The sequence below is a fragment of the Chlorella variabilis genome, assembly GCF_000147415.1.
Source record: "Chlorella variabilis unplaced genomic scaffold CHLNCscaffold_13, whole genome shotgun sequence".
NCBI classification, from domain to species: Eukaryota; Viridiplantae; Chlorophyta; class Trebouxiophyceae; order Chlorellales; family Chlorellaceae; genus Chlorella; species Chlorella variabilis.
Window position 1 is genome coordinate 169,285 of NW_005435075.1, and position 25,148 is coordinate 194,432.

The 25,148-nt window shown below is 66.0% G+C and overlaps 3 protein-coding genes across 3 annotated transcripts; 1 reads left to right on the plus strand and 2 right to left on the minus strand.

Annotated features, from left to right (window-relative positions):
• Positions 1-2,633: 2,633 nt before the first annotated feature.
• On the minus strand, positions 2,634-4,099 carry CHLNCDRAFT_58130 (expressed protein; the record flags this gene model as incomplete). The annotated part of the gene is made up of 1 exon (XM_005846649.1): positions 2,634-4,099. One exon carries the CDS (start codon positions 4,097-4,099, stop codon positions 2,927-2,929), a length of 1,173 nt encoding a protein of 390 aa, XP_005846711.1. The 3' UTR covers positions 2,634-2,926.
• A 1,756-nt stretch (positions 4,100-5,855) lies between these two features.
• On the plus strand, positions 5,856-6,439 carry CHLNCDRAFT_135111 (hypothetical protein; the record flags this gene model as incomplete). The annotated part of the gene is made up of 3 exons (XM_005846510.1): positions 5,856-5,879; positions 6,074-6,192; positions 6,397-6,439. The coding sequence occupies 3 exons, from the start codon at positions 5,856-5,858 to the stop codon at positions 6,437-6,439; spliced, it is 186 nt and encodes a 61-aa protein (XP_005846572.1).
• A 4,046-nt stretch (positions 6,440-10,485) lies between these two features.
• CHLNCDRAFT_135113 (hypothetical protein) lies at positions 10,486-18,557 on the minus strand (the record flags this gene model as incomplete). The annotated part of the gene is made up of 26 exons (XM_005846650.1): positions 10,486-10,544; positions 10,669-10,772; positions 10,943-11,035; positions 11,136-11,211; positions 11,294-11,459; positions 11,583-11,641; positions 11,783-11,846; positions 11,965-12,093; positions 12,256-12,313; positions 12,428-12,656; positions 12,770-12,831; positions 12,956-13,084; positions 13,203-13,266; positions 13,378-13,517; positions 13,629-13,693; positions 13,885-13,946; positions 14,076-14,195; positions 15,638-15,671; positions 15,907-16,050; positions 16,291-16,419; positions 16,653-16,756; positions 17,054-17,107; positions 17,294-17,380; positions 17,619-17,829; positions 18,031-18,106; positions 18,277-18,557. The coding sequence occupies 26 exons, from the start codon at positions 18,555-18,557 to the stop codon at positions 10,486-10,488; spliced, it is 2,799 nt and encodes a 932-aa protein (XP_005846712.1).
• Positions 18,558-25,148: the final 6,591 nt, after the last annotated feature.

The window sequence follows — 25,148 nt, forward strand, 5'->3', positions numbered from 1 at the left end:
TGCCTGGCTGCCCGTCTTGTGCAACTCACAGCAGCTGCCATTTTCTGCTGCTAAGTGGCAAGGAAGCGGCTCCATGCTGGCCAGCTGGGCTTGCCGCTGCTGGAGCTGCTGCTGGCGCTCCTGCCGCTGCTGCGCCGCCCGGCCCGGCAGAGAGGCCAAGAAGGCATCCACGTCCGGTCCGAGCCGAGCCTCCCAGTGATCACGTTTGCGTCCTTGCCGGTCGCCCCAGCCTAAGAAGCCGCTGGGTGCTCGCTCATCCTCGTTGTCATCCCTCTCACCCCGCCGCCTGGCCTGCCCTGGCACATTGAAGGGAGCTTGTTGTCCTGGTCTACTTGCACGGGGTCTTTTTGGCTGTGGCCCGTCTAGAGGCCTGGGGGCCGTGGTCTTGCTAACCACCTTCATCCTAAAGTGCTGGCTCATGTCCTAGAAAGCATATTACGGTTGCTGGGATGCCAACAGAACAAACGGGAGGGAGAATGATGCATGATTGAGGATGATGTCCCCAATGACCCTCCAGGTGGGGGGCCATCATGCCCATCATGGGGCACATCCTTACCGGGAGGCCTACCTGATTCTACTCACAACTGCATGATTGATTGCGCTTATCATGCCTTGATCGATCGACTAGTCACCAGCCATGCCTGGCTGGCAGCACTACAGCACTACCTTTGTGCGACTATATAACCGGAATGCGGGTCATTCCGGGGCCTTTCTCTCTTCTTTGTAACTGACTTGACTTGACTGGCCGCAGCCGGGCTCCGGCTGCTACTAGACTTCGACTAGACCCGCTGCCTGCTCTTACATCTATATTCTGACTGACCTGCCTGCACGACCTGCAACGGGCCCGACATGAGCACGCAATTACATCCCAGGGACAGCGCCAATCGGTGATCACGCCCGGCCAGGAACACTTTGATGCGCATTAATCAAGCTGGGATAGGCCCTGCCCAGCCGGGAGTCGGTCAGGGGCCGGGCCAGGCCATCGCACATGCGGCACCCCGGCCCGGCGCCCCCTGGGCCGCTTTGACCAAACCGCTCCGTACAGACCTGCGGGGGGTATTTGCAACAAACTTGAGGCGGCTGGAAGGTAGCGGGAGGCGCGAGGGCGGCCGTCTATAGCCGGCGCGCGCACCGAGGTGCGCTGAACGGGCAGCATTCGCGAATCCCATCCGTAGGGGTGTGGGGCAGGGCGGGTGTTGGAAGTCCACGGGGTCAGCGGCCGCGGCGGGGCAGGCACGAGGGAATCCATGGCCCGCCAGTGTGCCGATCCCGCCGGCGCCACCTCTCCCGTGCCGGTGCGCGGCCCCTGGACCTCCTTGCTACCTCTCCAACACTCCCACTGCCCATGTGCGTGATGCAGGCCGCCCCCGACACCGCTGGCGGGATCCCGCCTGCGGCGCCAGCGGCGGCATGGCGCCCAAGCGGGCCAAGACCCTCATGGCCGCTGCCCGCAGATGGATGGGGAGGGGGCAGCAGGCAGGGGCGGCAGCAGAGGCCCTGGTGGGGCAGCCGCGCACAGCCAGAGCGGGGACAGGCCCACGCGGCGGAGCTGGCAGCCCACGCCGCGTACGCGGCGGCGGCAGCGGTGGCCGAGGCGCCGCTGCCCTCTGCGGCGGAGCTGGCTGCTGCGCACCCGCTGGACGCGCCCCCTGGGCCGCCCTCGCGCGCCAGCGATGCAGACATGGACTCGGAGGGCACAGCGGATGGGCTGGAGGAGGCCGCTGAGCGGGCGCAGCTCGCTGAGGAGGGGAGGAGGAGGCCATCGAGCTCAGCGGCCCATCCGGGGCGCGGCTTGCCAGCTCCGCCTCCATGGGCATGGCAGCAGAAGATGGAGCAGACGAGACTGCGGTGCGGGAGCAGCAGGCCGAGGCTGCGCAGGCTGCTGCTGAGGCGCTGCTCGGGCTGGCGCAGACACCCGGGGGCGGACAGCCAGCCGAGGAGGCGCCGCGGCCTCCCGAGCCGCCGCCGCGGGCTGCAGCTGAGCGCCCTGGCGGCAGCGGCGCACTGCAGCGCAGAAACGGGAATATGAGGCTGTGCTGCCGGTGCTGGCATGCCGTGCTCGGGCGCTGGCACTGGGGTGGTCGCCAGCCCAGCCCGCTGCCCCCTGCCCCCTCCCACTGCCCCGCCATATGCATGCATCCGACCGAACTCCGCCGCTACCCCACCCTGTGCGTGGCCCATGTGCTGTGTGACACGCTGCAGCGGAGGAGAAGCTGCGGGCTGAGCTGGAAGAGGCCACCAACGACTGGGCACGCGATGAAGGTGGGGCGCGTGGCGGCGTGGCAGCCATGGCCGCCGCGTAGCTATGCAGCGCCCCGGCCTCTGATCCCCACCTGCCTCCCCCACTTCCAACTCACCGTCCCGCGCCCTTGCTGCCGCTGTGGCTGTAGGGGATGCCCCCGACTGGCCGCCGTCCCATGGGCACCGAGGAGGCACAGCAGCGGGCGGAGCAGCACAAGGAGCGGCGCCAGGGGGCGGGCTGGGCGGGTGGCAGCGTGGCTTGCCACCTTCAAGGCCAGGCTCAGGAGGTAGTGGGCGGTGGCAGGAGTCGATGCCGGCAGCAGGCGGCGAATGTTTCTGTTTTCATGCTCTCTTCTCCCCACCCGACTGATTTTTTGTTGAGCTGTTGTGCTCTCTGTCTCAGCTGTCACAGCCAATCATGTGAGCACTAGCATTCAGGCAATGCAAGCTGTGTGCTGAGGTGAACGGCTGGTCACAAGGCCGCGGCTCCCGACACCGCCTGCCCGTCGCCGCCAGCCCCGCCCGCCGCGGCGCGACCGGGTGGCTGCAGCTCTGCCTCCTTAAGGTGCTGCAGCCACATGCACAAGGCGCGGCCTTCCAGCTCCTGCTGGTGCTGCGCCGCTGCCTCGCCAACCACGGGGGAGGCGGGAGTGCTGCCGGCGACGTTGCTGGGTGCATGGCGCCATCACCGACTGAGCTCCACCTGCGCCTCTGCCGCCTCCAAGCCCGTGACGATGGGGATGAATGGGTCTGCATCCCACACATCCACCAAGCTGTACTCCGCCTGTGCCAATCGACGGCAGTGCTGAGGATATCCAGCCGCTCCGCCCGCACAGCAGCCTGCCTGAATCGATCTGCAGCCGCAAAGCCGGCATGCAGCTGCAGCATGCCGCGGCATGCCGACATGCCACGTCTCCAGCCGCTTGCCGTTGCTGTACAGCAGCTTGGCTGCACGCAGCTGCTGGTGCAGGCCAGGGTCACGCTGCTGCATGAGCACTATCAGCGCAGGGACGGTGGCGGGGAACTCAGCATTGAGCGACAGGCCAAATTGGGTGAGGCGGCTGTGCAGCGCATTGGTCCAGCCGGCCTTGCCCCCGCCCCTGCTGCCCTCAGCCTCTGCATCCTCGCTGCCCCCTGCCTGAGCAGCAGCGCCTGCGGCAGCAACAGCGCTGCCGCGGCCCGGCCCTCGGCCACGCCCCGCTCTGCCACCGCCGCGGCCTCGGCCCCGCCCGCCAGCCGCGGCGCGCTGCTCGGGCCGTTCCTGCAGCTCCGCCTGCTGCTCCTGCTGCTGCTGCTGCTCCTGCTGCTGCTGCTGCGCACCGCCTCGGCCGCCGCGTCCACGGCCACGGCCAGGGCCAGGCAGGCGATCAAAGTATGGGCGGTACTCCTCATCCCCGCTGCTGACCGCCTGCCCTTCCTCCTCGCCCGACTCCTCTTCCGAATCTGACTCTGGATCGCTGCCGCTGTCGGCCCCGCTGCTGAAGGCACCGCTGTCGCTGCTGCTGCTGCAGACGCTGCTGCCCGCCTGCTCCTCCTCCTCTGCCTCGTCCCCGCTCTCGCCAGCGGGATCTGGCGGTGGCGGGGAGGTGGGTGCTACCTGCTGCCGCTGGTGCCGCCGCGCCGCAGGCCGCGCCTCTGCCTGCTCCTGCAAGCCCGCCTCGGGACCGCCTGGCTGCAGCAGCGGGGTCAGGGCCAGCCTGCAGGGCACCTTGGCAGCCGGCGACGGCTGCACGCTGGCGCCCAGCTGCGGGTGCGTTGCGGGGTCGCGCTTGCCGCCGCGGCGCGGCTGCTCCCCGGCCTGCGCCACGGCGCCCTGGCGCCCTGCGCTTGCTGCAATCTTGCGGCCGACCGCTCGCATCTTGGTGGCTGCCCCGGCCACGACAGCACCCACAGCGCTCGCGGGGCCGGCCACCAGGCTGCGCCGCCGCTGCCTGGGCGCCGCCGCCACCTGCTGCGGGCTCCACTTGCAGGCCGCCTTGCGTGAGCGCTGCCCGCGCCGTTCCGCGACATTCGGCAGCTGATTCTGATGCATGGCTGACCTGGGCGGGCCCTAACTCGCTCCCGCAGTCGCCGCTGATGGCGTCCAAGGCCCGCGCCCCGGCCCGCCGCCTGAGATTCTAAAACGATTAAATAAATTCCCCTGAGCGCATTGCGCTTTACAGCGCCAGAATCGGTGCAGAAATGAGCCCATGCGGGCGCCCCCAAAATGCCGCTTTCCAGGGCGGACATGCAGGTCAGTCAGATATATCGCAGGGTGATCATCTCCATTCAGTGAACCACAGCATGAGGGCCGCCCACCTGCTTCAGAGCTGTCCAGTAGCTCATCCATGGCCTTTTAAAGCCTCGCGGATACAAACAGCGGCCAAAGCGCCACCCCGGCGCCCTCCCCGCCGCCCGCGACTGGCTATCGCTAGACGTCCCCTGATTGATTTGGGGTCGATTGGAAGCGGGCTGGAGGCGTTCCGAGAGCAATTGCCAAAAGTGCACCCCCCACTTGGCGCACCCCCCGCATGTCACGCGGGCCCCCTACCTGTCTTGCCCGCGTGGTAGGCAGGTAGGGGTGGCGGAACCTAGACGGGGGCATGCAAGACGGGGCATGCAAGACGGCTTAGTTGTTGGTCCACGCCAGCTTTCTTGCATGACACGTGCGCTTTTCCATGCAAGAAAGCTTAATTAAATCCCTCAATCCTCATCACCAGGGCCATACCACCCCGGACATTATATTCCTCCCTGCTATGGAGCCCAACCGCGCCCACACCATCTCTCTCAGCCAGCTCACCCCTGAGGAGCGTGTGCTCGGCTGCGTGGAGGTCACGCATGCCGCCGACACCCGCCTTTCGGCGGCAGTTGCTGACAAGCTGGAGCAACACAGCTCTTGGATGCATTACCTGGTTCAACAGGGATGGCAGGTCACCTGCTTCCCTGTCGCCGTGTCCCACTCGGGCCTGGTCACTTCCACAGCGCGCGCTGCTCTCGAGCGGTGCGGCGTTGCGCCCGGCCAGGCGGCGACGGCGGTTCGCCGCCTTGTGCGCAGTGCCCTCTCTTACAACCTGCAGATTCGCACATCACGACGATCACTGTATGCACAGACGCCGCCGACAGCTCAGAACCCTCCAGATCCAGCCTGACAGCCTCCTGTGGGGAGGGAGTGGCGGCAGGCTTCCTCTGGAAAGTCGCTGCCACCGTTTCTCCCCCTGAGTCACCCGTGTTTGGTCACATCTTCTTCGTCCTCCCCAAGGGCGCGTCCCGCACCCACTCGGGCCAATCGCACCTGCTTCCTGAAGTGTTTTGGACAATATGGGAGGCCGCTGGCGATGCTGCGGCGAGATGGGATGAAGGCCACACTGAGAGGCTTCTCCTCCTGCTGCGGTGGGGCTTGCAAATGCTGCAGCGGGGCATGAAATGCTGGTAGGGCGCGATGCAGCGGGCGCAAGTTGGACGGCCTCACATGGCAGCGGCGGGCATCGCCGACGGCGGCGGCGGCAGCGCGGGTGCAGGTCAGTGCTTGGCAACGCTTAGCCATGGGTTGGCATGTGCAGCGTGAAGCAAAGGAATGCATGCCATTGTCGTGAGGTTGAACATTGCAGACTGCCGCTTGTGTATTTGTTGCGGCGATGAGCAGCGCCGGCGGGTTAGTCGTATGCCGGGTTGCCACTGGGTTGCACGGCTAGCTCAGTTTCGGCTGAAGGCACATCCAGGTGCGGGCTGCTGGGGTATTATGCCCACTCCCTTCTTCATTCCCATCCCAAGCTGCTGCCAGCTGTCAGGCACCTCAGCAGATGTGTGCCATGCCAACATCCCTGCTGTATGGCCTCCCTGCCCGCTCGTGCAGGTCCGAAACCTGATGTTGCAAGTGCAGCGCGTGGACCTGCGCAACGCCAACACCAACAGCTACGTTGCGGCCACCTTCACGTTGCCCGCCGCCAACAGGCAGCTGCCAGCAAGCTGTATGTGGGCCGGCTGCAGGAGGTGCTTGTGGTGCCCATCGGCAGCCAGCGTTGCACGCTGCTGAGCGCGTTGTGGTGCCGGGAGATGGTGGAGGATGAGCAATTGCTGGGGCTGTGGTGTGTGCGTGCCTGCGGCCAACCCCTTTGCCGCCGATCACCCGATTGAGGCCTGGCCCTTCTCCATGGCGGCGGCTGCCGCCGACTGCAGCCCGCACGCCCCACGCTCCCCGCTTGGGGCCAATGGCATGTAGAGCTGCTTAGATCCGGGCCCTCTGCCTTCTGCTCACACACAAACGACGAATGCTGGAAGCTCATCATCATTCCAGTCGGCCTCTCGCCATCACGCTCCCATCCAATCGGCCCATTTCATTGTTTTCCGCCTCCCACCCTTGCCTCTGCCGCACCGCACCATGTGTGTTGCTATCCTGCTGAGCTATGCAACGTCTAGTGTAGCCCTAGTCCGCATAATCCCCTTGACCACCTCTCGTTCCAGATGCATCTGTTTTCCTCCCCCACTTTCATCCGGTACCCCAAATTGATACCTCGAAGCTATGGCAGCCACCTGCCATGGCCTGTTGCCAGCCACCTTGCTGAGCCTGCTGCACCGGCGGTGCCCAGAAGCCATTCCGCCGGCTTGCAGCAGCTCGCCCACACTCCTTGCCTCCTGTTGTTGAGTGTTCACCTCCCGTTGGCCAATCAAGCCAGCTCTCAGTTTTGGCCCATGTAACGCCCCGCTCCACAAATGGAGCTCTCACAGGATGCAGGGCAGCGGTGCTGCCAGTGTCAGGGTACGATTTTGTTGGTGTTTAGGGGGTGGCAGTGTTGCATAATGTCGGGAGACCAAGGGTGCCACCACCAGCTAGTACCACAGGCCGGGCTTGGTGGCATTGAACGGATCATCAGCAGCTTGGAGGCCTCGGCGCTGCTGGCGCCCGCTTTGAGCGCAGCTGCCGAAGGCGGCTAGCCGCCATGCACCAGCGCCAGGCTGCCGGCCAGCGGGCAGGCATAGTGCGGCACCTCCGTCTGGGGCAGCCCCCACTGCAGCGGGGGGCAAGCGGGCCCCCCGCTGGCAGCTCCCTTGCTGGGCTCGCACCCTGGCGGCGCGCGGCGGCAGTTGGGACGTGCAGTGGGAGAAAAGCATGACCAAGGCTGGGCGTGTGGTGGGACAAACGGGCGCACGGCATTGCACCCAGGCCCCACCACTGGCGTCCCCAGGGGGATGCAGCAGGGAAAGGGGCTGCCGCTGAAGGCTGCACCAGGGCAGGGGGTGCCTGCCTGCTCACCCTGCTCGCTGTCCACGAACCAGAAGCCCGCCGTGCGCAGCACGGCCTCCTTCTGCGCTGTGTCTGTGGCGCAGATGGGGTGCAGGAAGAGGAGCTGCCAGTCGCAGGGGTCCAGCGCCGCCACCCAGGCCGGGTTGCCTATGTCGCACGTCGACTGCACGAAGAGGAGGGCGGCGCGAGGGGCGTGGATTGGGCATCCTGTCCAGCTGTGTGTCTGCTCAAGGTGTTGCTCGGGCATATATGCCCGAGCAAATATATATGGTGTTTGCTGTGGAATAGAGTGCGTGAAATTGCAAAAAAAAGGCAGGCAGGCGGGCAGCGGGTGGGACGGCAAGCAGCCAGGCGGCAGGCTGCTGAGCAGCGGCACGAGCACCGACCTGGGTGTAGGCAAAGTAGCCTGGGTAGTAAGTGCGGAAGATGGGTGTGTCGTTCCTCAGCCCCAGGGAGGTCAGCTGCGTGGGGCGGAGACACAAGGGACCATGTGTCAGCTGGGCTTTAAGTACAGCATGGCATGCAGGCGTGCAGCCGTGCAGGCAAGCAGGCACTGGCGAGGAGGCAGGCAGGCGGACAGACAGGCAGGCAGGCTGGCGCCCTACGTTGCGGTGGGCCCAGAAGCACTGGCACAGCGAGGTGCACGCCTCGAAGTGGTGGTGGTGCATCTGGCGCAGGGCCGGCTGCGTGGCCGGCCCCTGAGGGATCATGGAAGCTGCCAGGGAGTTCCAGCGCTCGGCAAAGGCCAGCGAGGCGGGGGTGGGGAGCATCACAAACTGGCCGGTGTTGACTGCAGGAGGCGAGGGGGGCGAGGCAGGCAGCGGGAGGCGAGTGGGCATGGGGCAGCGTGGTCATGGCATGCTTCCTGGCGCTGGGCACGCAGGCTGGCATGATGGCACATGGCTGCACACGGCTGTGATGCAGCCAGCCAGGCAGCCGGCCAGGCAGCCCCACCGGGGGTCCTCGTGCTGGAAAGCGCCATCCGCCCCTGCCTGATCCATGAAAGCCAGGTAAGTGTCCCACACCGGCTTGACGGTGTAGGCTATGTCCACGTCTGGAAGAGAGACAAAGCGCGGGCAGGCACGCACGGGCTCAGCTGGCATCACGCACGGGCTCAGGGCGGCGGCAGCCGCTGGCTGGCAGGCACACGGCCTTGGCAGCTAGCCTCAGCCCTGCTGGTGCTGCTGGCGTGAAACGCACCTGCCAGCATCACGACATATCCCTGCCGCAGCACATGCAGCACCACCGCAGGCTTGAGCCACACGATGGCCAGCCAGTCATGCTTGCCCCACCCTGCCGCGGTGCCTGCATGTGCAGCCCAGGGCCAGCATGCGGGGCTCGCCAAGGCTGTGCTGGGCCCGCCTTTTCCCATTGTCGCCGCTTGCAGCGAGACCAGACGCGCAGCTTGGCAACACCAGCGGCCCCCACCTGCTCCCTCTCCCGCACCAGCCATCGCCACCAGCGGCTCTGCCAGCAGGTGCGACACGTCAGCACAGGGCAGGTTGAGGTCGGCGCAGGCCGCCAGGTCATCGGCCGTCCACGTCAGCACCACATGGTTGCTCACGTTGCCGAATTTGATGAGGGAGTAGACTGCAGGGTCGATGGCAGTGTTGGCAAGGCGCCTTGGAGGCGAGCGGGCATGTGAGCCGGCAGCTTCATGATGAGCAGGCAGCCGGCCCGCCAAAACCGGCCCTCCAATCTGAGAGGCACGCATGAGGCATGCTGCCACAGCACACAGCTTGAAGACACGGCAAGCGCAGGCGCAGTCCCCGGCCAGCCGCGCCTGGCAGGGCGCCGCACTCACTGCTGTTCTGAGCCATGACCGCAAAGGCCTTGTTGAAGAGCAGCAGCGCGACGCTGCGCGGGTGGCCGCCCGCGGGCCGCGACTGCATCGCCATGAGCTCATCAAAGCCGTGCACCCCTGCCCAGGGCAGCGCAGGCATGCGCGGCGGCAGCAGCCAGGGCACCGCTTGGAACTCGGCGGCAAAGGAAGCTGCCTCCTGGCTCACGAGCGCCGGGGTGGCCTGCGGTTCACAGAGGGGGTGTGGTGGGGGGGTGTGGCGGGTGGTGTCGTATGTAGATGAGTGGATGGGAGGCGTTGGCTCACGTGGCCTGCTCCCCCTGCCAGGCCCGCCGGCCTACCTGTAACCGCTCGAATGCGGCAAGGCTGGGCGCGGGGTTCACGCCAGGGGCTGCTGCTGCGTCGCCTGCAGTCGCGGGCGGGGGGACACTCTCTCAAGGGAGGTTGGCTGGTGCAATTGACTAAATAGGAGAGGTACTCTCCGAGCCTGGCCACAGAGCAAGTCCAAGCCGACCTGCTTCATCCGAGGCGCCCATCCAAGGCCGCAGTGTCGGCCGCAGGTGCCGCCGCCCCGTCACTGCCGCCGCCGGCATCCCGCCAAGCCTGCAAGGCCGGCAGCACGTCAGTGACGTTGCCCAGCGCCCCTGCTTCTTGCTTGTGTGGGCTTACAGTCTGGTTTCAGCAAGAACAAGCTTGCAGCACAGACTTTCTGCCAGACAGCTCTGGGAGGCTCACCGATCCTTGAGGCCCGCTCCGAGGAGCATTCCCGTGAGCAGGGCTGCGAGTGGCAGCCTGGTGGCAGCCAGAAGGCCAGGGCGTGCCGCATGATGGTTCGAGGGGCTCTGCCCACTGCCATGACGAACAGATTGGATCGATGTGAGCGTGGAGACCTTTAGACATCGCTGTCCTCCATTGAACACTTTCTTGGACGGCTCACACAGCACAGAAAGGTACAACAAATCACTTGACCGATGCTACTGTCAACGACGGTTGCATTAATACACTCAGGTAGCGCGAGGCGATGGCCGACAGCGGCAACGTGGCAACGTGGCGGCGGCGGCGGCGCGCCATGCAGCGGCGCGCCATGCGGCGCCACAGCGGTGCAGGGACACGGCGGGTGAAGGTACACAAAGCGAGGGGACGCTGAACAGGGGTCGTGCGCGACTCTATGGCTTGCTGGAGGATGCTTGGCCGCTGTGCCTGGCTGGTGATGGATCACATGCTACACTTCCCGGCCGTGTACCTTCAGCCAGATGCCTTTGGGCGGCGCCAGCGTCACGCCTGCACCCAAGCCACAGCAGCCAACTTCAGTCTCGGGCGGTGCGTCATGGCTAGCAGTGCAGGCGAGCAACGGCTCCTCGTCCTCCTGTGGCCGATCGGAAGCCCGGGCAGCTTTCACACTCACTGCTGCGCAGGTCGAGCGGCCCGGTGTGGCGCTCGGCGTCGAGGCGCAGCTCAAAGCGCTGGAAGATGCGGGCCAGGCACAGCACGCCCTCCTCCAGCGCAAACCTGCGCGGCGAGCGAGGCGCAGAAGAGCAGGGGCAGGGAGCTGTCACCGAGATGGTAGGGTGCAGAGCGGCGGTGCAGTGTCACCACAGAGAGGCAGGAAGCCGGGCGGGCACCGCGTGGCAGCGGGCAGCAGAGCAGGGAAGACTGCATGAGCGGATGCTGCAACCCACCGCCAGCCCACGCATCTGCGGGGCCCCAGGCCAAAGGGGAAGTACGCTCCAGGGTGGTGGCTGGCCGCCTCGTCTGGCAGGAAGCGTGCGGGCCTGGAGGCAGCGTGAGGCAGGTGGTAGGAGTCGGTTAAAGTCGGGCGGCGTATCCAGCACCTGGACCAGCCGCAGGCTGCCGGTGCCTGCGCACACATACCTGAATTCCTCCGGAGCTTCCCAATAACGAGGATCCCTGTGCAGCGTCCAGATGTTGAACATGACACGGCAGTTGTCTGCAGGGGGCAGGGTGGAAAGCACCCAACCAGCTGCTGAGGATAGCGCCCCCCGCCCGCCGGAGCGGCAGCACTCACTCACACATCAACTGCACGCAGGCGGCGCCGTACCGTGACCCAATGCACCCCAGCGGCAGCAGCTCGCCTGGAATGAACACGCTGGTGGGCCCCGCTGCTGGCGTGGCCAGGCTCCTGCGGCTGCCGCCAGTGAGGTCCAGGTCTACGCCTCCATGCCCCGCCTCTCGCAACTGGGACAAGCCACAGCGTGACAGGAAGCAGGTGAGGAGGTGCCACTCATGCAGGCTGCCGTGCCAGCCAGCCCAGCATCAGCAACGTGCAGGGCTGAAGTCCCTGCCCACGCGCCAGCTCACCAGGACAATCAGGGAAGAGACTGGCGGGTAGAGGCGCATAGACTCCTGGAACGCTGCCTCTGCAGCAAAAGGAGCACCAGGATTTGCAACCAAAATTGCAGGAGTGTAGGTGTCGCAGCAGCAAGGAACATGCCCTGGTGCGGAGGGCTGCTGTGGCAAAACATACGGCGGGAGTGGCGGGCGCTGGCGGCACGGCAGACCTGTGTACGGCAGCTTTGCCAGGTCCTCATAAACCAGCTCACGCTGCCCCAAGGCATCCACCTCCTGCACAGGGCGTGGCAGGGCTGCGGTACGACTCTAGTCCAGGCAGTCCAGGCAGCACACTGTCTCCTCCTCCTCCTGCTGTGTAAGCTAGGCAATAGGGCCCATGAAGATAGGGGACAGCAGGGCCCCGTCCGCCGCTTGCCTCCTGGATGCGCCGCTGGTGCTCGGGGTGCTGCGCCAGCAGGTACAGCGCGTACGACAGCGCCAGGCTGGTGGTTTCGTAGCCAGCCAGCAGGAAGGTGAAGAGCTGTAATGACCAGGAAGCCCAAGCAAACAAGAACTCGTTTAGCATGAGGACCACCTGGCAGCGGCGCAGTTGACTAGAAGGAAATCTAGCAGGACAAGGGCTGGTCGGGGCACTTGAGCTTCTGCTACGCCTTGACAGGCTGCCTGCCGGCTGGCTGCTCACCTGAGCGCAGATGTCCAGATCAGAGAGCTGCTTCCCCGTCTGCTTGTTCACCGCATCCCTGCGAGGCAAGCAGGGCTCGTGTGGAGGGCGTGCCACTGTGTACCCGTGCAAGCAGGCAAGGCACGGCAAGCAGGATGGCCCGCCAGGACTGCCTTGGCTGCCTCAGCCTCACTTGAGTCTGCTGACGACGCTGGTCTCAGGCGGCACCTGGGCCACATATGTCTTGTAGGCCTGCTGGAAAGCGGCAGACTCCACCGCCACCTTGGCTCCCTCCTCCCCGCTGCTCCGCAGCCCATCGGCCACACCCGGGCCCTGCCCTCCTGCCGGCGCCCCTGCTGCGGTTGCCTGCTCGCGGGCGCTGTCCAGCAAGGCTTGTGATGCCCCCCACAGGTAACGGCGGTCTGCAGGTGGAGCACAAGAGCAGAGGAGCAGGGAGGCATGTCTGTGTCCATTTGGCAGCCAAACAACCCCTAAGGCCAGCGCAAACATGGTGGCAGGCAGCCCTGCTCCCCACCTGCAACTATCTGGTTAATCGTTTTTGGGTTCAGCAGCAGGGCCAGGCGGTACCACACACGCCTGCAGGCAGTATGGGGGCACACAGCCTTTGGTCCGATACGGTACAAGTTTTACCTGTACCGTAGTGGCAACGTGCAGTACGCTCAGCATGCAGGCGGGCAGGCAGTACAGATGGGCAACGCACCTCAGGTCTGGCACTGCAAACGACAGGATGGCGGCCCAAAACGGCAGGCCCGCCATGGGAGTGAACATCGCCTCTGCCGCCTTGACCAGCGTGCTGCCGCTGCCCTCCTTCTGCGCCCCAAACTCGACCCTGCATGCAGGATGGCGCGGGGCAGGATCCAGGCTCGACAGTGCCATCCCGACACTTAGGCTGACAAGAGTGTGCAGCCTGGCGACGAGTGCAGCCGGCAGCAGGGAGCAGAGCTCACCCAAAAGCTGTGGTGCCGATCACATCCATGCTCATGGCTTTTAGGAGCTCGCTGACGCAGATGCCTGCTTGGCATGTGGGAGGCAGAGGAGGCGTGGTGGAAGCTGCAGGGGAACATGCCAGCCCTGAACAGCTGGCGGCGCGGCCCCACCAACAGCAGGCTACGCCTCGCCCACCTTCTCCGCTGACCGCTGCCGCCTGCATCTTGCCCACCAGCTCGTCAATCGCCTGGTTCATCATCGGCGCGTAGCTGGCGAGCGCTGCGCTGTGGAACAGAGGCTCGCATGCGGTGCGGATGCCCAGCCAATACTTTCCCCTGCGGGCCAGGAGTCGCAGCAAGGGCGGGTACCGTGGGCACATGCAGGCATGGAAGCTGCGCTGCAGCAGGAGCCCGGGAGCGGGCAGCAGCAGCCACCGCTGCGCCCACCTGGAAAACAGGATGCCGCTGTTTTGGAAGTGGTTGTCGCAGGCGGCGCCATTCTCCAGCGTAGGCTGCGGGGTGAAGGCACACGGCAGACGAGTTGACTCTGAGCGCAATTGTTTATTTACCTGTGCAGCCCGCTTGCCGGCCCGCTGCACGGGTCGCGACTTTGTCGCCCCACAGAGCGGTCTGCACGTCGGCCCGCTGCATGCGACGCCAGCCAGGCCGTCGGGATCCCGCCGGTGCTCCGCGGCGGGCTCACCACGCTGCGGTCGTGGTAGTCAATGAAGCGCTTGACGCAGATCTGCCGCACCAGGTCCGGGTCTGCAGAGCGAGCGGCGGGTCCGGCGCCAGCAGGGGTGGTGCGCCGGGGGAGCACAGCCCCTGTGTAGCTAGCTGCGCTGGCGCCTGGCCTCGGGAGCAGCCTGCAGCGGGCGGCCCGGGGCGCCTCACCAGTGATCACGATGCAGGGCCTCCTGCCCAGGAAGTACTTGAACACGGGGCCGTACTTGGCCGCCCACTTCTGCAGCGCCTCGTGTATCTTGCCTTGTGGGCCCATCTGCATCACATTGCCTGCAGGCGGAAGTGGCGGCGGCACCGAGGCGGGCGGTGGGTTGGAGATGGGCACGCGCACCACAAGGCTGCTCTGTGCCCAAACACCATTTTTGGTTTGAAACGAACCAAACAAAAAGGGGGCACCAGGATCTGCCTTGGCTGGCTGCTGCCTGCAAACCAACATGGCGGCAGAGCCGGGTGGCGGCACAGACGCACCTACGAGCCACGCGGGGCGGGGGCCAGGAAGGTGGCGGGTGCGCCATCTGTGCCCTATGTTCAGGCCATAGAGCCATACGACCACCACTGCAGCCGCCACAACGGCACCGAAATGCCACAGGAGCTGCATTTGCTTGGGAGAGCTCTGTCACGCGGACAAACTCTGTTGCTGCTACTGTAAACAAAGGCGTCCGCCCGCGGCGCAGCAGTGTAAGATGATGATGATGACGTGACCGGTTGTTTGGTCGCGACCAAACAATCACGTCCGGGGCGTCCGCACCGGGTCGCCGGGAGGGCTCAAAATGGTGGTTGCTTTTTGCCGAGCTGTCCACCAATATCAGCTGTCCACCAATTCGCTGTGCTGCTGCCCACTCAGCGGCTTCTACATGTCGCATAGTGGCTGTTTTGGCGCGCGCAGCATCGAGCGCTGCAGTTGCTGCTGGCGGCATGGGGCGGGAGGCGCTGCCGCCGCCTGCCAGCAAGCGTGCGCAGGGAGGATGGAATGTGCTTATGAGCAAGCAGTGTGGTGCAATTTGTTTTCCCCGCACGTTCATAAAGTTGACAGGGACCTCTGGCCCGGCAGACACAAGCTGACAAGCTTGGACAGGGGTCCCAGCTGGGTGCCGCGAGCGGTGCGCCTGCGCCAGCGGCGGCTTTCCAAAAATTGGGTGCTGGGGCTGTGTCTGGCGGCCGCAGCTGCGCCTGCTTTCCTGCAGACGATGCCTGCTGCCAGCGCAGTGGGCTTTGAGGCCAGCCGCTCCCCGTTGCTCCATGGCGTGCGCCAGGAGCAATGGGTAGCAGCGCGGGGGCGCGCGCGCAAGCACGGTGCCACCCCACCCAATATTGACCACTGCAAACCTGACCATACGGTCACCCACACCGGCCGTTGTGTTCCGAGGCAGTGCAGGCTGCCTCCTGCTCTGAGAAAGGGCTCCAATGCTGCCGCCGCGGCGCGCCGAACTCGCGTCTGAGCGGCGCCCGTGGCGCATAACCGTGAAAGCGTCGGGCAACCCATTCTTAGCGGCTGCAGGCCTTAAATTAACTGTTGGTAGCGTACCAAAGCGTCCCACAGTCTAACATTCGCACAAGGGCGGGCAAGAGAGGCTTCCCGGCTGGGCGCCGGCGGTTGCCGCTCCTGCCCGCCCAGAGGCTTCCGCCGCGCGGCGCTGGCCTTCCCCAAAAGCGATATTGGTCAATGCGAGTGTTTCATATGGGCGGGAGCGCTGACAAGTGAGAGGGGCGACCAGGGCCATCGCCATGGAGCTCGCTGAGGTTGCGCTGCAAGACAGGAGAGGGGCGGCAGGGGCAGGCCTGCTGTTGCTGCCTGCTGCCTTGCGCCCAACACATATCGGCCCGCGGAGTGTCGCGGCCCTCACCTGCCTGCCCTGACACACAGCCACATCAGCCACCCACATCAGCCAGCCCCCCCCTATACACACACCACCACCACCACCACCACCACCACCCCACACGCACACACAAGCACTTCACCCATCAAACCATCGAATCCCACCTGGTAGGGATAGAGGCACATGGGGAGGCTGAGGAGGCCGTTGACTAGGAAGGCCAGCTTGACGGCGGCCGACAGCGCCAGCGCGGCGCGGCGGGCCAGCAGCCGGCCCAGCCCCTCGGTGCCATAATTGAGCAGCACATCGGGCTGCAAGGCGCAGGGGGAGGCAGCGGGAGTAGGGGATACATTGGAGAGAAGAGGGGGGCGTGCACGTCGTGGTGGGGAGCGCGAGGAGGCGGGCCGGCGCATCGTCGGAACCGCGCCGGGAGGTGGAGGCGCCTGCCCGTCTCCCTGCGCTGGCGGCGCCGTTTTTGCATCCCCAGCCGCCGGCCGTTTTGCAGCGGACTGGCCCAGGCTGGCTTTGGCCTTGTCTCAAGGGGACACCACCTGCAGCTGGCTCCCAAAAGCGAGGTAGTTGCTGATGCCGATTGCCAGGAAAACCGAGATGGTGAGCAGGCGGGCGGCGATTTGGGCGGCATCCAGCAGCCCCTGCCGGTACGGCCTCAGCTCGCTCATCTGCGGTACAGGGCGGTACAGGGAGGCGCCAGCGGCGTTGGGCGGCAGGCGCGGGGCAGCCCTGGGAAAGGCCGGCGGGCGCGCCACGGCGGCACAGGAGGGGCAGGCAGGCTGGGCACACCAGCGAGTGCGGCGCTCCGTTGGTGGCGGCCCGCAGCTGTTCTGCAGGACCGCGCCGGCTCGCCGCATGCCGCCCTAGGGCCTGCCCTCCCGCATGTGCTGCCCAGGCTCACCACAGAGTTGATGTTGTTCTGCGTGAAGGCGGCGCCCATGAGCACCGGAAACACGCTGGCCACCTCGAGGGCCAGCCCCGCCTTGGACTCCGCGCCAGCGTCCTCTGCGGGCGGGTGGCGGGCGGCGGCAGGCACAGCGGCGGGTGGGCAGGCCCAGGCCCAGCGGGCTGTGGCGCAGGCGGCTGGCAGCGTTGCGTGCGGCAGGGCAGCAGCGACTAGGCAGATGCTGGCCCACGCAGCGGTGCACACTCGTGACCATCGGGAGGCGCAGCAGCAGCATAGTCAGCAGCAGCAGCAGCAGCAGCAGCTGCTGCAGCAGATGCGAGGCTGGGATGGAGGCTGGGCAGCCGGCCGGGCGCGGGGGCAGGCGCTGTCAGCTGCGCTGCGCAGGCAGGCCTCACCCGGGGAGGGTAGCCAGTGGATGGGGTGCGCCTTGCCCTGGCGTGCAGCCACCACTGCAAGTGGGGGCAGATGGGATGTCAACGGGATGTCGGCGGTAGTTATCGCCTGCTTGCACACATGGCAAGCTCAGCCTCCAGCCCGTCACTGCTGTGGCTCCGCTGCTGCGCAGCGGGACTGCCCCCGCGCTGTCAAGAGGAGACGGCAGGCTGCTTCCAAACGGCAGCCACCAGGCGACCCACCTGCCAGCGCCACGGCGGACGCAGTCATCAGCCCCACGGCCGCGTTTCCCACCAGGCTCATGCCAGAGAGCTTGTCCAGGCTGCGCACTGCACGAGGGAGTGGGAGGGGCGCAGCAGCGGCAGCCAGCAGCAGCTCAGCAGAGGGGTCAGCATCAGCATCAGCATCCACATCAGGTTGGTGCGTGGGGCTCAGCTTGGACAGAGCACAAGCACAGCCCATCCGTCCGAGCACGCCAGGGGCACATGCTTGGCTGCCAGACAGCCTGGCAGGCAGGGTGCACGTGGCAAGCCGGCCTCCAAGGTTTTGCTGCCCCAGCGCCGCCACGGCTTGCCTGCGGAGGCGGGGGCGCCAGCACGGCCAGCAGCAGGATCCAGGGCCAGCGGCGCAGGTACCAGGCGCCGCTGTCAGCCATGCCGGGGTATCCCGCGGCGCGGAGCAGCTCGGGCAGCAGGCCGGTGCCGTCCCCCGAGCATCCCACCACCAGGTCTGCCAGGATGATGAGCCACACCACAGTCTTGCCCAGGGAGTTGAGGGCCTGGAGGAAGGGAAGGGAGAGCGGCAGCGAGAGGCGGTGGGGCAGGGGGGAAGGGACCCCGCGGCAGCGGCGCGCCCCAGGGGCAGAGGGAAAGGGAGCAGCGAGTGCCGGGTACGTGGTTGGCTATCATCAATGAATGTAGTCCGGTCGTCCCAGGCGGCGGCACCATCCTGCAATGCAACTCGCCTGGGCCGCCGCCACCGCGCGCCCGCCCCACTTCCCAAAGCGGCTGTGCATGAGGTCGTGGTAGGAGTCGGCGCCGCACCGGTCGCTCTCCCTCTGCAGAGCAGCAGGAGGGGGAGGGGAGAGGCTGTGCACCGCAGCTGTGAGGCAGCGGCAAGCGAGGGAGGGGAGAGCGTGCGCGGCAGGGCAGGCGCTTTGCGCCGCTGGCAGGGCAGCATGGCCGCGCTGGCCGGCTGCCCGCCGGCTGCCCGCTCGCCTGCCCACCTGGACAGAATGTGGTTGGCCAGGATTCCGAGCAGGGCCTGGACGGCCATCGCCGCCAGAGCCACCCCCACACCCAGCTTCAGCACCGCCAGCGGCATAGCCACAGTGCTGGCGCCGATGCCCGAGTTGACCAGGTTGGCCAGCACCCGGGCCGACTGCCCGGCCTGCTGGCCGGCGGCCCCGGCCAGCCCGCGGCCGCGACCGCGGGGGCCGCCGTCCCGCGGCTCGCTGCCCTGGTGCTGGCCGGGGAGCAGGGCGTCGCTCAGGCTCGCAGGCGGCATTCTGGGAGAGAAACAGGAGGAGCTCAGAGCTGCTAGGGGAGAGGGTTCCTGAACCACCGCCAGCGCGACTTCCCAGCGGCTGCCGGCCGTCGCTGCCTGGATGGCGCTTGCACCTCCTAATTAGTTGTTTGATGCTTCAGGCGCATCAGGCCGAGCACGTTCACCGGCCTGCTCGCCGAAGGTATCGGCAACGGCGGTGTGAGTCAGGGCGCCGGCGCCCATGTGGCCACTCATGTCATCCTCGCGTCACAAGCAACCACTCTGAATGCCTGAAAGCGTGCTGCAGAGCCTAGCTGCCGCTCAAATGATCAAATGGGCTCAAGGAGCCGAGCCGCACCTCTTGCCCTAATTCCGCTCCGGTAGTCGGCCTCAGCCTAACCTCCCTCCTCTACAAGCGCATGGCGTGGGAGGCGTGGTCGGCGGATCCGCTCCGCAGGTGCGCCAGCGTGCCCGTCCGGCCGAAGGGCTTGTCCTCGCCACCCACGTGCGTGCACTGGTCGCTGTCTACGCAGGCAGGGAGGCCCCAGGGAGGGAGCCGCCGGTCTCGCTGGCTGTTCGTGGCGAAGATACTTGTGACCGCCGCCGCCGCCGCCGCCGCCGCCGCCGCCGCCATGCAGGCACCACAACGAGCATGGCGCACATGCTGATTCTTTCTGTTGGCCTCCAACGTGCTGATGCCAGCTGTAATGCTGAAGATGTGGCTGCTGGAGGGCCTCGGGGGTAAGCCGGCCGCCACGCCTGCGCCGGCTGCCGCGCTGCCGCCCGTCCAACGCACCTGACTAATGCAACACCAGCTGCTGTCAACATCCCACGGCCCGCGTGCCCCCGCGTTGCTCTGGCCGCAGGCGTGGCGCTGCAGAGCGTGCCCCAGGTGCTGCTCATGGCAGGGCTGGCAGCGCTGATCCGGTGGCGGCGGCAGGTGTACAGCGCACACCGGGAGCTCATCTCCACCCTGGCCCTGCTCTGCACCAGCCTGACCATCCGAAACATGGGTGCGCCTAGGCCTCCACTGCCGACACACCTGCATCTCAGCATTGCTGCATCCAGAGGCTCACAGAATGGCTGCGGCAGGACAAGCTTGCCGCACAGGCTGGAATGCTGCCAGCGGGCCATCCTTACCATTCCTTACCATCCTCGGCCTCACCGCTACACTTTATGCCGTGCCCTCCACGCCTCGCCACCGGCCCACGCCCGCGCTGCAGCGGCCAAGGGCGGCGTGAACTTCTTCCTGCACCACCACGGCAGCCCGCTGGTGCTGGCCGCGCTGATGGTGGTGTGCGGCCACGGCATGTGGTGCACCTTCTGCTGCCTGTACCATGGCTGGCCTCGGCGCTGGAGCCTCCTGGCCCTGCCCCTCACAGCCTTCGTGCCGGTGAGCGCAGCAGCACCCCGCAAGGCCCAACGCAGCAGCCTGCTCTGGGGCTGCTGGCAGCCATGCCGGCCAGAGCAGCCAGGCACGCCCGCAACAAGCCCGCCGCCATGCCGCGCTCCACCCGCCCTGCCCCCTCCTCTGCAGCTGCTGGTGGGCGAGAGCGTGTGCCACCGGGTGATGGCGGCCCCGGGGTCGCGGGAGCCGCTCAACACGCTGCATGCGCTTGTTGGCACCGCCCAGTGAGCATATGTGCCGCCTGCTGCTGGCACGGGGCTGGCCCGCCGCTGCCTGCACCCATACGCTACCATCGGCCCATCCGCGGCCTGCACGCCTCAACCCCCCGCCTGCCGCCCTGCCCCCGTTGCTGCCTGCAGCAGCCTGCTGATGCCGCCTGCTACGCTGATGGTGGCGCAGCCCAGCGACGACCCGCTGACCCAGTGCCTGGGCCGCGGCTAAGAAAGGCCTTCTTTGAAGGCGCTGGAGCTAGTGTCTAAACCCTCAGAGAGGGCACAGGTTCGATTCCTCCCATGTCGAAACTTTGTGAGGACAAACGCGGCATAGCTGACCGGCTCAGCGCCAATCCAAGCCAATTCCTTCGGGAACGCCTAATAGAATCGCCAAGGCTTCGGCACAGGCCTCCCCGGGACCCATTCACTACTAGTGGGGGGTACTGCACTTGGCGCGTCGGGCAGATCAAATAATGGTCTAAAGCTAGACGTTAAAACCGGGAAGTTAAGCCTGTGGAGGCTCTTCCCCACCTTTACCTTTTGCCCCCACCCGCCAGAGGCGTCGTGCACCTGGCTCTGGGGCCTCTACATGCAGAGCTGCTTCGCGTGGTACGTTGTCAACGGGGCCCACGCTGCCCGGGACCTTCTGTAGCGGGCGTGAACCGGCAAAGCATGAACCGGCGCCGTGCGACACACCCATCTATGATTGCTCCGACGCCCTACCTCCGTGTTTTCCTTTCATTCTTCAGGACGCTTCTCAGTGCTCAATTGGCCCTGTTTACATTCATTCCCATGCACATGCCTTCCTGGCCTTCCTGCCAGCCCCCCCCCCCCCCCCCCCCCCCCTACCGCTCCTGCTGCAAAGCCGCTGTTGAATCAAGGCAATAAACAAACGCACTCACTATTGACAAAACTCATTGTAACAAAAGGTCACGGCCAGACAGACGGTCTACACACAGTCCGCCTTCTTCACCTCCCCGGCCGCAACGCCGCCGCCAGCCAGCCGTGAAGCGTGGCGCCGCCGCTTGGCGTAGCTGCGCTGCAGGCGGTGAGACCAAATCTGCAGCAGGCGGTGGCAGCGATGTATGTGTATATGTGTGTGTGTGTAGTGATGGCACAGCCGGGCCCGATTGATGCAGACCAGGATGTGTGCTGGGACTTGTGCACAACCCACCTGAGATACCACCATGCCCAGCAACACACAGCTTCCCATGACGAAGCGCCAGGGGCCGGGGATGAGCGAGCTCCTGAAGGCAGGCAGACAGGCAGGCAAGCAGAGACGGTATGTTGGTGTGCGTGTGTAAGCCACTGCGTGGCATGGTTAATCGTGAATGGTGTGTGTGTTTGGTGATAAGATGTGTGAGAGCGAGTGAATGTGTGTGTTGCGAGGCCGGGCAGGCACTGGGCCAGAGTGTGATGACAAGCCTGCCAATCCCCACAACAAAAATGCAAGCAGGAGGCGCGCGCCCCTGTGCGTGCCATCCTGATGTGCGCACCTGAACCAGAGTGTAAAGACAAACCAGGCAACCACTGGGGGTGCCATCACGGAGCGTACGCTGATGAAGGCGACTGCAGGGGTGGTGAAACAGAATAAGAGGGTGGTGGGTCAGTGACAGTGGTAATGGCGCTTGGAGAAGAGAGGGAAAGGTGGGCGGGACGGGGCAAGGGCAGGCAGATTGGACAAAGGCACCCACCTGTAAAGAGCGGGGAGGTGAACGTGAAGACCTGGAGGGCTGCCTTGCTGTGGTGGCGCAACTCCTTTGCAATGGTGAAGACGCTGAAGACAGGGGAGGTAACCGTCGCCAGGAAGAACATCATGATGCAGCCGATGGCGCCGTGGTGGTGCAGCAGGCAGCTGCGTGGCGGGGAACGGAGGAGAGCGATTCGATACAGGGGATGCAGTGGCCAAAAGTGAATGAGGGATCGGCGTTGGGGCCGGAGCCGTGCAAGCAGGGAGAAGTGCATACACATGCACCGCCAGGCCTGCCCCAGCCTGCTGACACGGCAGATCCTGCCTCACCCCACGAGGTAGATGGAGGAGATTGTGTGGTGGAGTATGTGTTCATGGTCTGCATGGGGTGTGGTAGGTGGTGAGCCCCAACCTACACTGTGTTGATGTAGTAATATGTACATGAGGCAATGGGTGGGCGCCACATCCAGGCCCGCCACCCACCGTCTGGCGTGAAGGGTAGGAGGAAGAAGAGCGCCGCGCCGCACGCTCTGCTGCCCACACGTGTGCCGGGGCCGGTCTTTCAAAGAGCTTCGCTCCCGCGCTCCCTGCGCACTCTCAGCGTCCCACAACCCTCCATAAAACGACTGTAGGCAGTTCTGACAGTCCGGCGATCACAGCCTACGCCAGTTCCTCCGAATTGCGCTGGAGTCCTCCGGCGCCCGGGCCCGCTACTGCCAGTGCTGCTGCTGCTGGCTGTTGCAGGCGGCGGCAGCAGCGGCAGCAGCACCGCGGAGGGGTCCACATGGCTGCCCGCTGCCGCCGCCTGCGACCGCCGCTGTTGACCGGGCGAGCACCCCGTGTGTTGCTTGCTTGTGTGGGCTCACAGTCTGGTTTCAGCAAGAACAAGCTTGCAGCACAGGCTTTGTTGGTAGAGCAAGGAGGGATGAAGCAGTAGAACAACAGGCAGGACAGGCCAACTGACAGGTCACCGAGCGTTCAGTGTGTGAGCGGGCAGACAGTACTGCATGTCGTGGAGCAGGTATGGTGCGGTAAGAGCAAAGGGGGTGGACATGAGAGTGGGGGTTCAGGGTGGGACAGGCAGCGCAGCGGTGGCGGTCTGCCAGCGCTGGTGACAGGCGGCAGCAAAGGCGGCGAGGCGGCACGGTTTCTGGCGGAGGAAGCGGTGGGAAGGATGGGGCTCAGCAAACAGGTCAGGAAAGCTGAGGCGCAGCGGGGCGTAAAGGGGGCAGGTGAGCAGCATGTGAGGGGCATCTTCAATGCACATAGTGCTCCAGCCGGCTGGCGCCGCCCTTCGCCAGCGCCTCCTAGAGCTGCGCCAGCTGGCGGCGCTGCGCAGCTTCCCCCAGCTCGCCGAGGTCAACAGGCGCTGGCTGCTGCAGGTCCAGCTGCATGCCGACCGCTGCGAGACCGGCCGCCAGCTGGGCAGCCCAGGACTGCTGCGCCAGGGGGTGGGCGCCATCTGCGAGCTGCACGCTGGACAACAGCGCTTGCTGCAACAGGCTGCCGGGCCGCTCTTCCAGCGTCTTGTTCCAGAGTTCGGCTGCCCGCCGCAGCCAGCGCTGCCACAGCGGGCGCTCGCCAGTCTCCGCAAGGAGGACCGCATTGGGGGTGCTCTGCCGTACCCCCAGCAGGTGGCGTAGGTAGCTGAGCTGCAGCTTCTCGGCCGCGCTGCCGGCACTGCCACGTTGGCAGCACGCCCGCTTTGGCCGCCAGCTGCACACCCCACACCTCAGCACCATGGGACAGCACCGAGACCACCATGGTGCCGAAAAGCCGCAGCTGGACGGGCACCGCCTCGATGCCCACCTCTGCGCAGCGGGTCCGGCAGTTGTGCATAGCCAGGCGCGCCAGCTGTGCCCGGGCTGGCGCTGCTGCCCCTGCCAGGCAGGTGCTGGAGTGAAAGGCGATGCCGAGATACTTGACTGCTGCCAGCTGCTGCCAGCTGCTGGCCGGCGAAGGTGAGGCCTGCTGCCTCTGCTGTCTGCTGCGCCGCGTGCTGGGTCCGCCGCCCGCTGAGCAGCATGAGCTTGGTCTTGTCGATGTAAACAGTGAGGCCCCACTGCCGGCAGTACTGCTGGAGCAGGTTGAGCTGCCGCTGCAGCCCGGCCGCTGAGGTGGCCAGCAGGACCATGTCGTCGCACCGCGGCGCCGCCGCTGCCGAGGAAGCTGGGGAGGTCGAGCTGCTCGCCACGCCGCGCCGCCGCCATCAGCTCCTCCTCCAGGTCGTCGATGTAGAGGCCAAAGAGGTGGGGCTGAGGGGGCAGCCCTGCTTCAGGCTGTCTTGACTTAACTTGACTTGACTTACAGATTCGGAGCCAGCGAGGCTCATACACGCATTGCGGCGGCGTAAAACATGGCAGTCATTGATAAATGAAGCAACTCTATTCTGGTCTTGGGACAAAAAGCATGGGATGGACGTGGGCAAATCAGGGGGGAAGAGATCTGCGTACTCAAAGCGCAGATGGTCGTAAATGGGGCAGTGGAAAACCATATGGGTCTCGTCTTCAATGGCGGGAGAAGCACACAAGAGGCAGGTGCGTTCATGGGTGGGGGCCTGGATGGCCTGTCACGGCCTGGAAGCAGGGCGACAGCCCGGCCGAGGTGCGCACCGACATGGGGACGTTGGTGTACAGCGCCTGCGCTGCCGCCAGCCAGGCTGTGTCCACACCGCGTGCCGCCAGCTTCTGCCAGAGCTGGTCCCTGGGCACGCGGTCGTATGCCTGCTTGAAGTCAATGAAGCAGCCCCACAGCTGCTGGCCTCTGAGGCGGTGTTGGTCCTAGAGTGCGCGCAGCACGAGTGCTGCCTGCGCTGTGCCGCGCTGGCGCCTGAAGCCAAACTGCCCTGCCGCCCTGAAGTTGCTGGCCTCTGCCCAGTCTGAGATGCGATGCTCCAGGATGGCGGCGTACAGCTTGGCAGCCATGGTGCCGATGGCAATGCCGCGCAGGCTGCTGCAGCTGGTGGGGTCGCCGGCGGGCTTGAGGATGGGTGCGATGATGCTGAGCGCGTCGGGGGTGGCCAGCTGCCCCACCCGCCGCCATGCTGTGTAGACGGCGGCCAGCACGGGGGCCAGCTGCTCCGCTGCGGCCTTGAGGAACCAGGCGGCAGCTCACCGGCAACCGCCTTGCGCGGCTTGGCCTGGCTGGCGAAGGCTGCCACTTCTGCCGGTGCGATGGGGCTGCCCAGGCGGGCTGCCAGGCTGTGCTTGCGGCGGTGGTGGAGGAGGTGGCGGGTGGGGCTGGGGAGGGGTGTGTGGTGGCGCTCGCGTGCGCGGGGAGCGGTGGTGCAGGGGAGGTGGCGG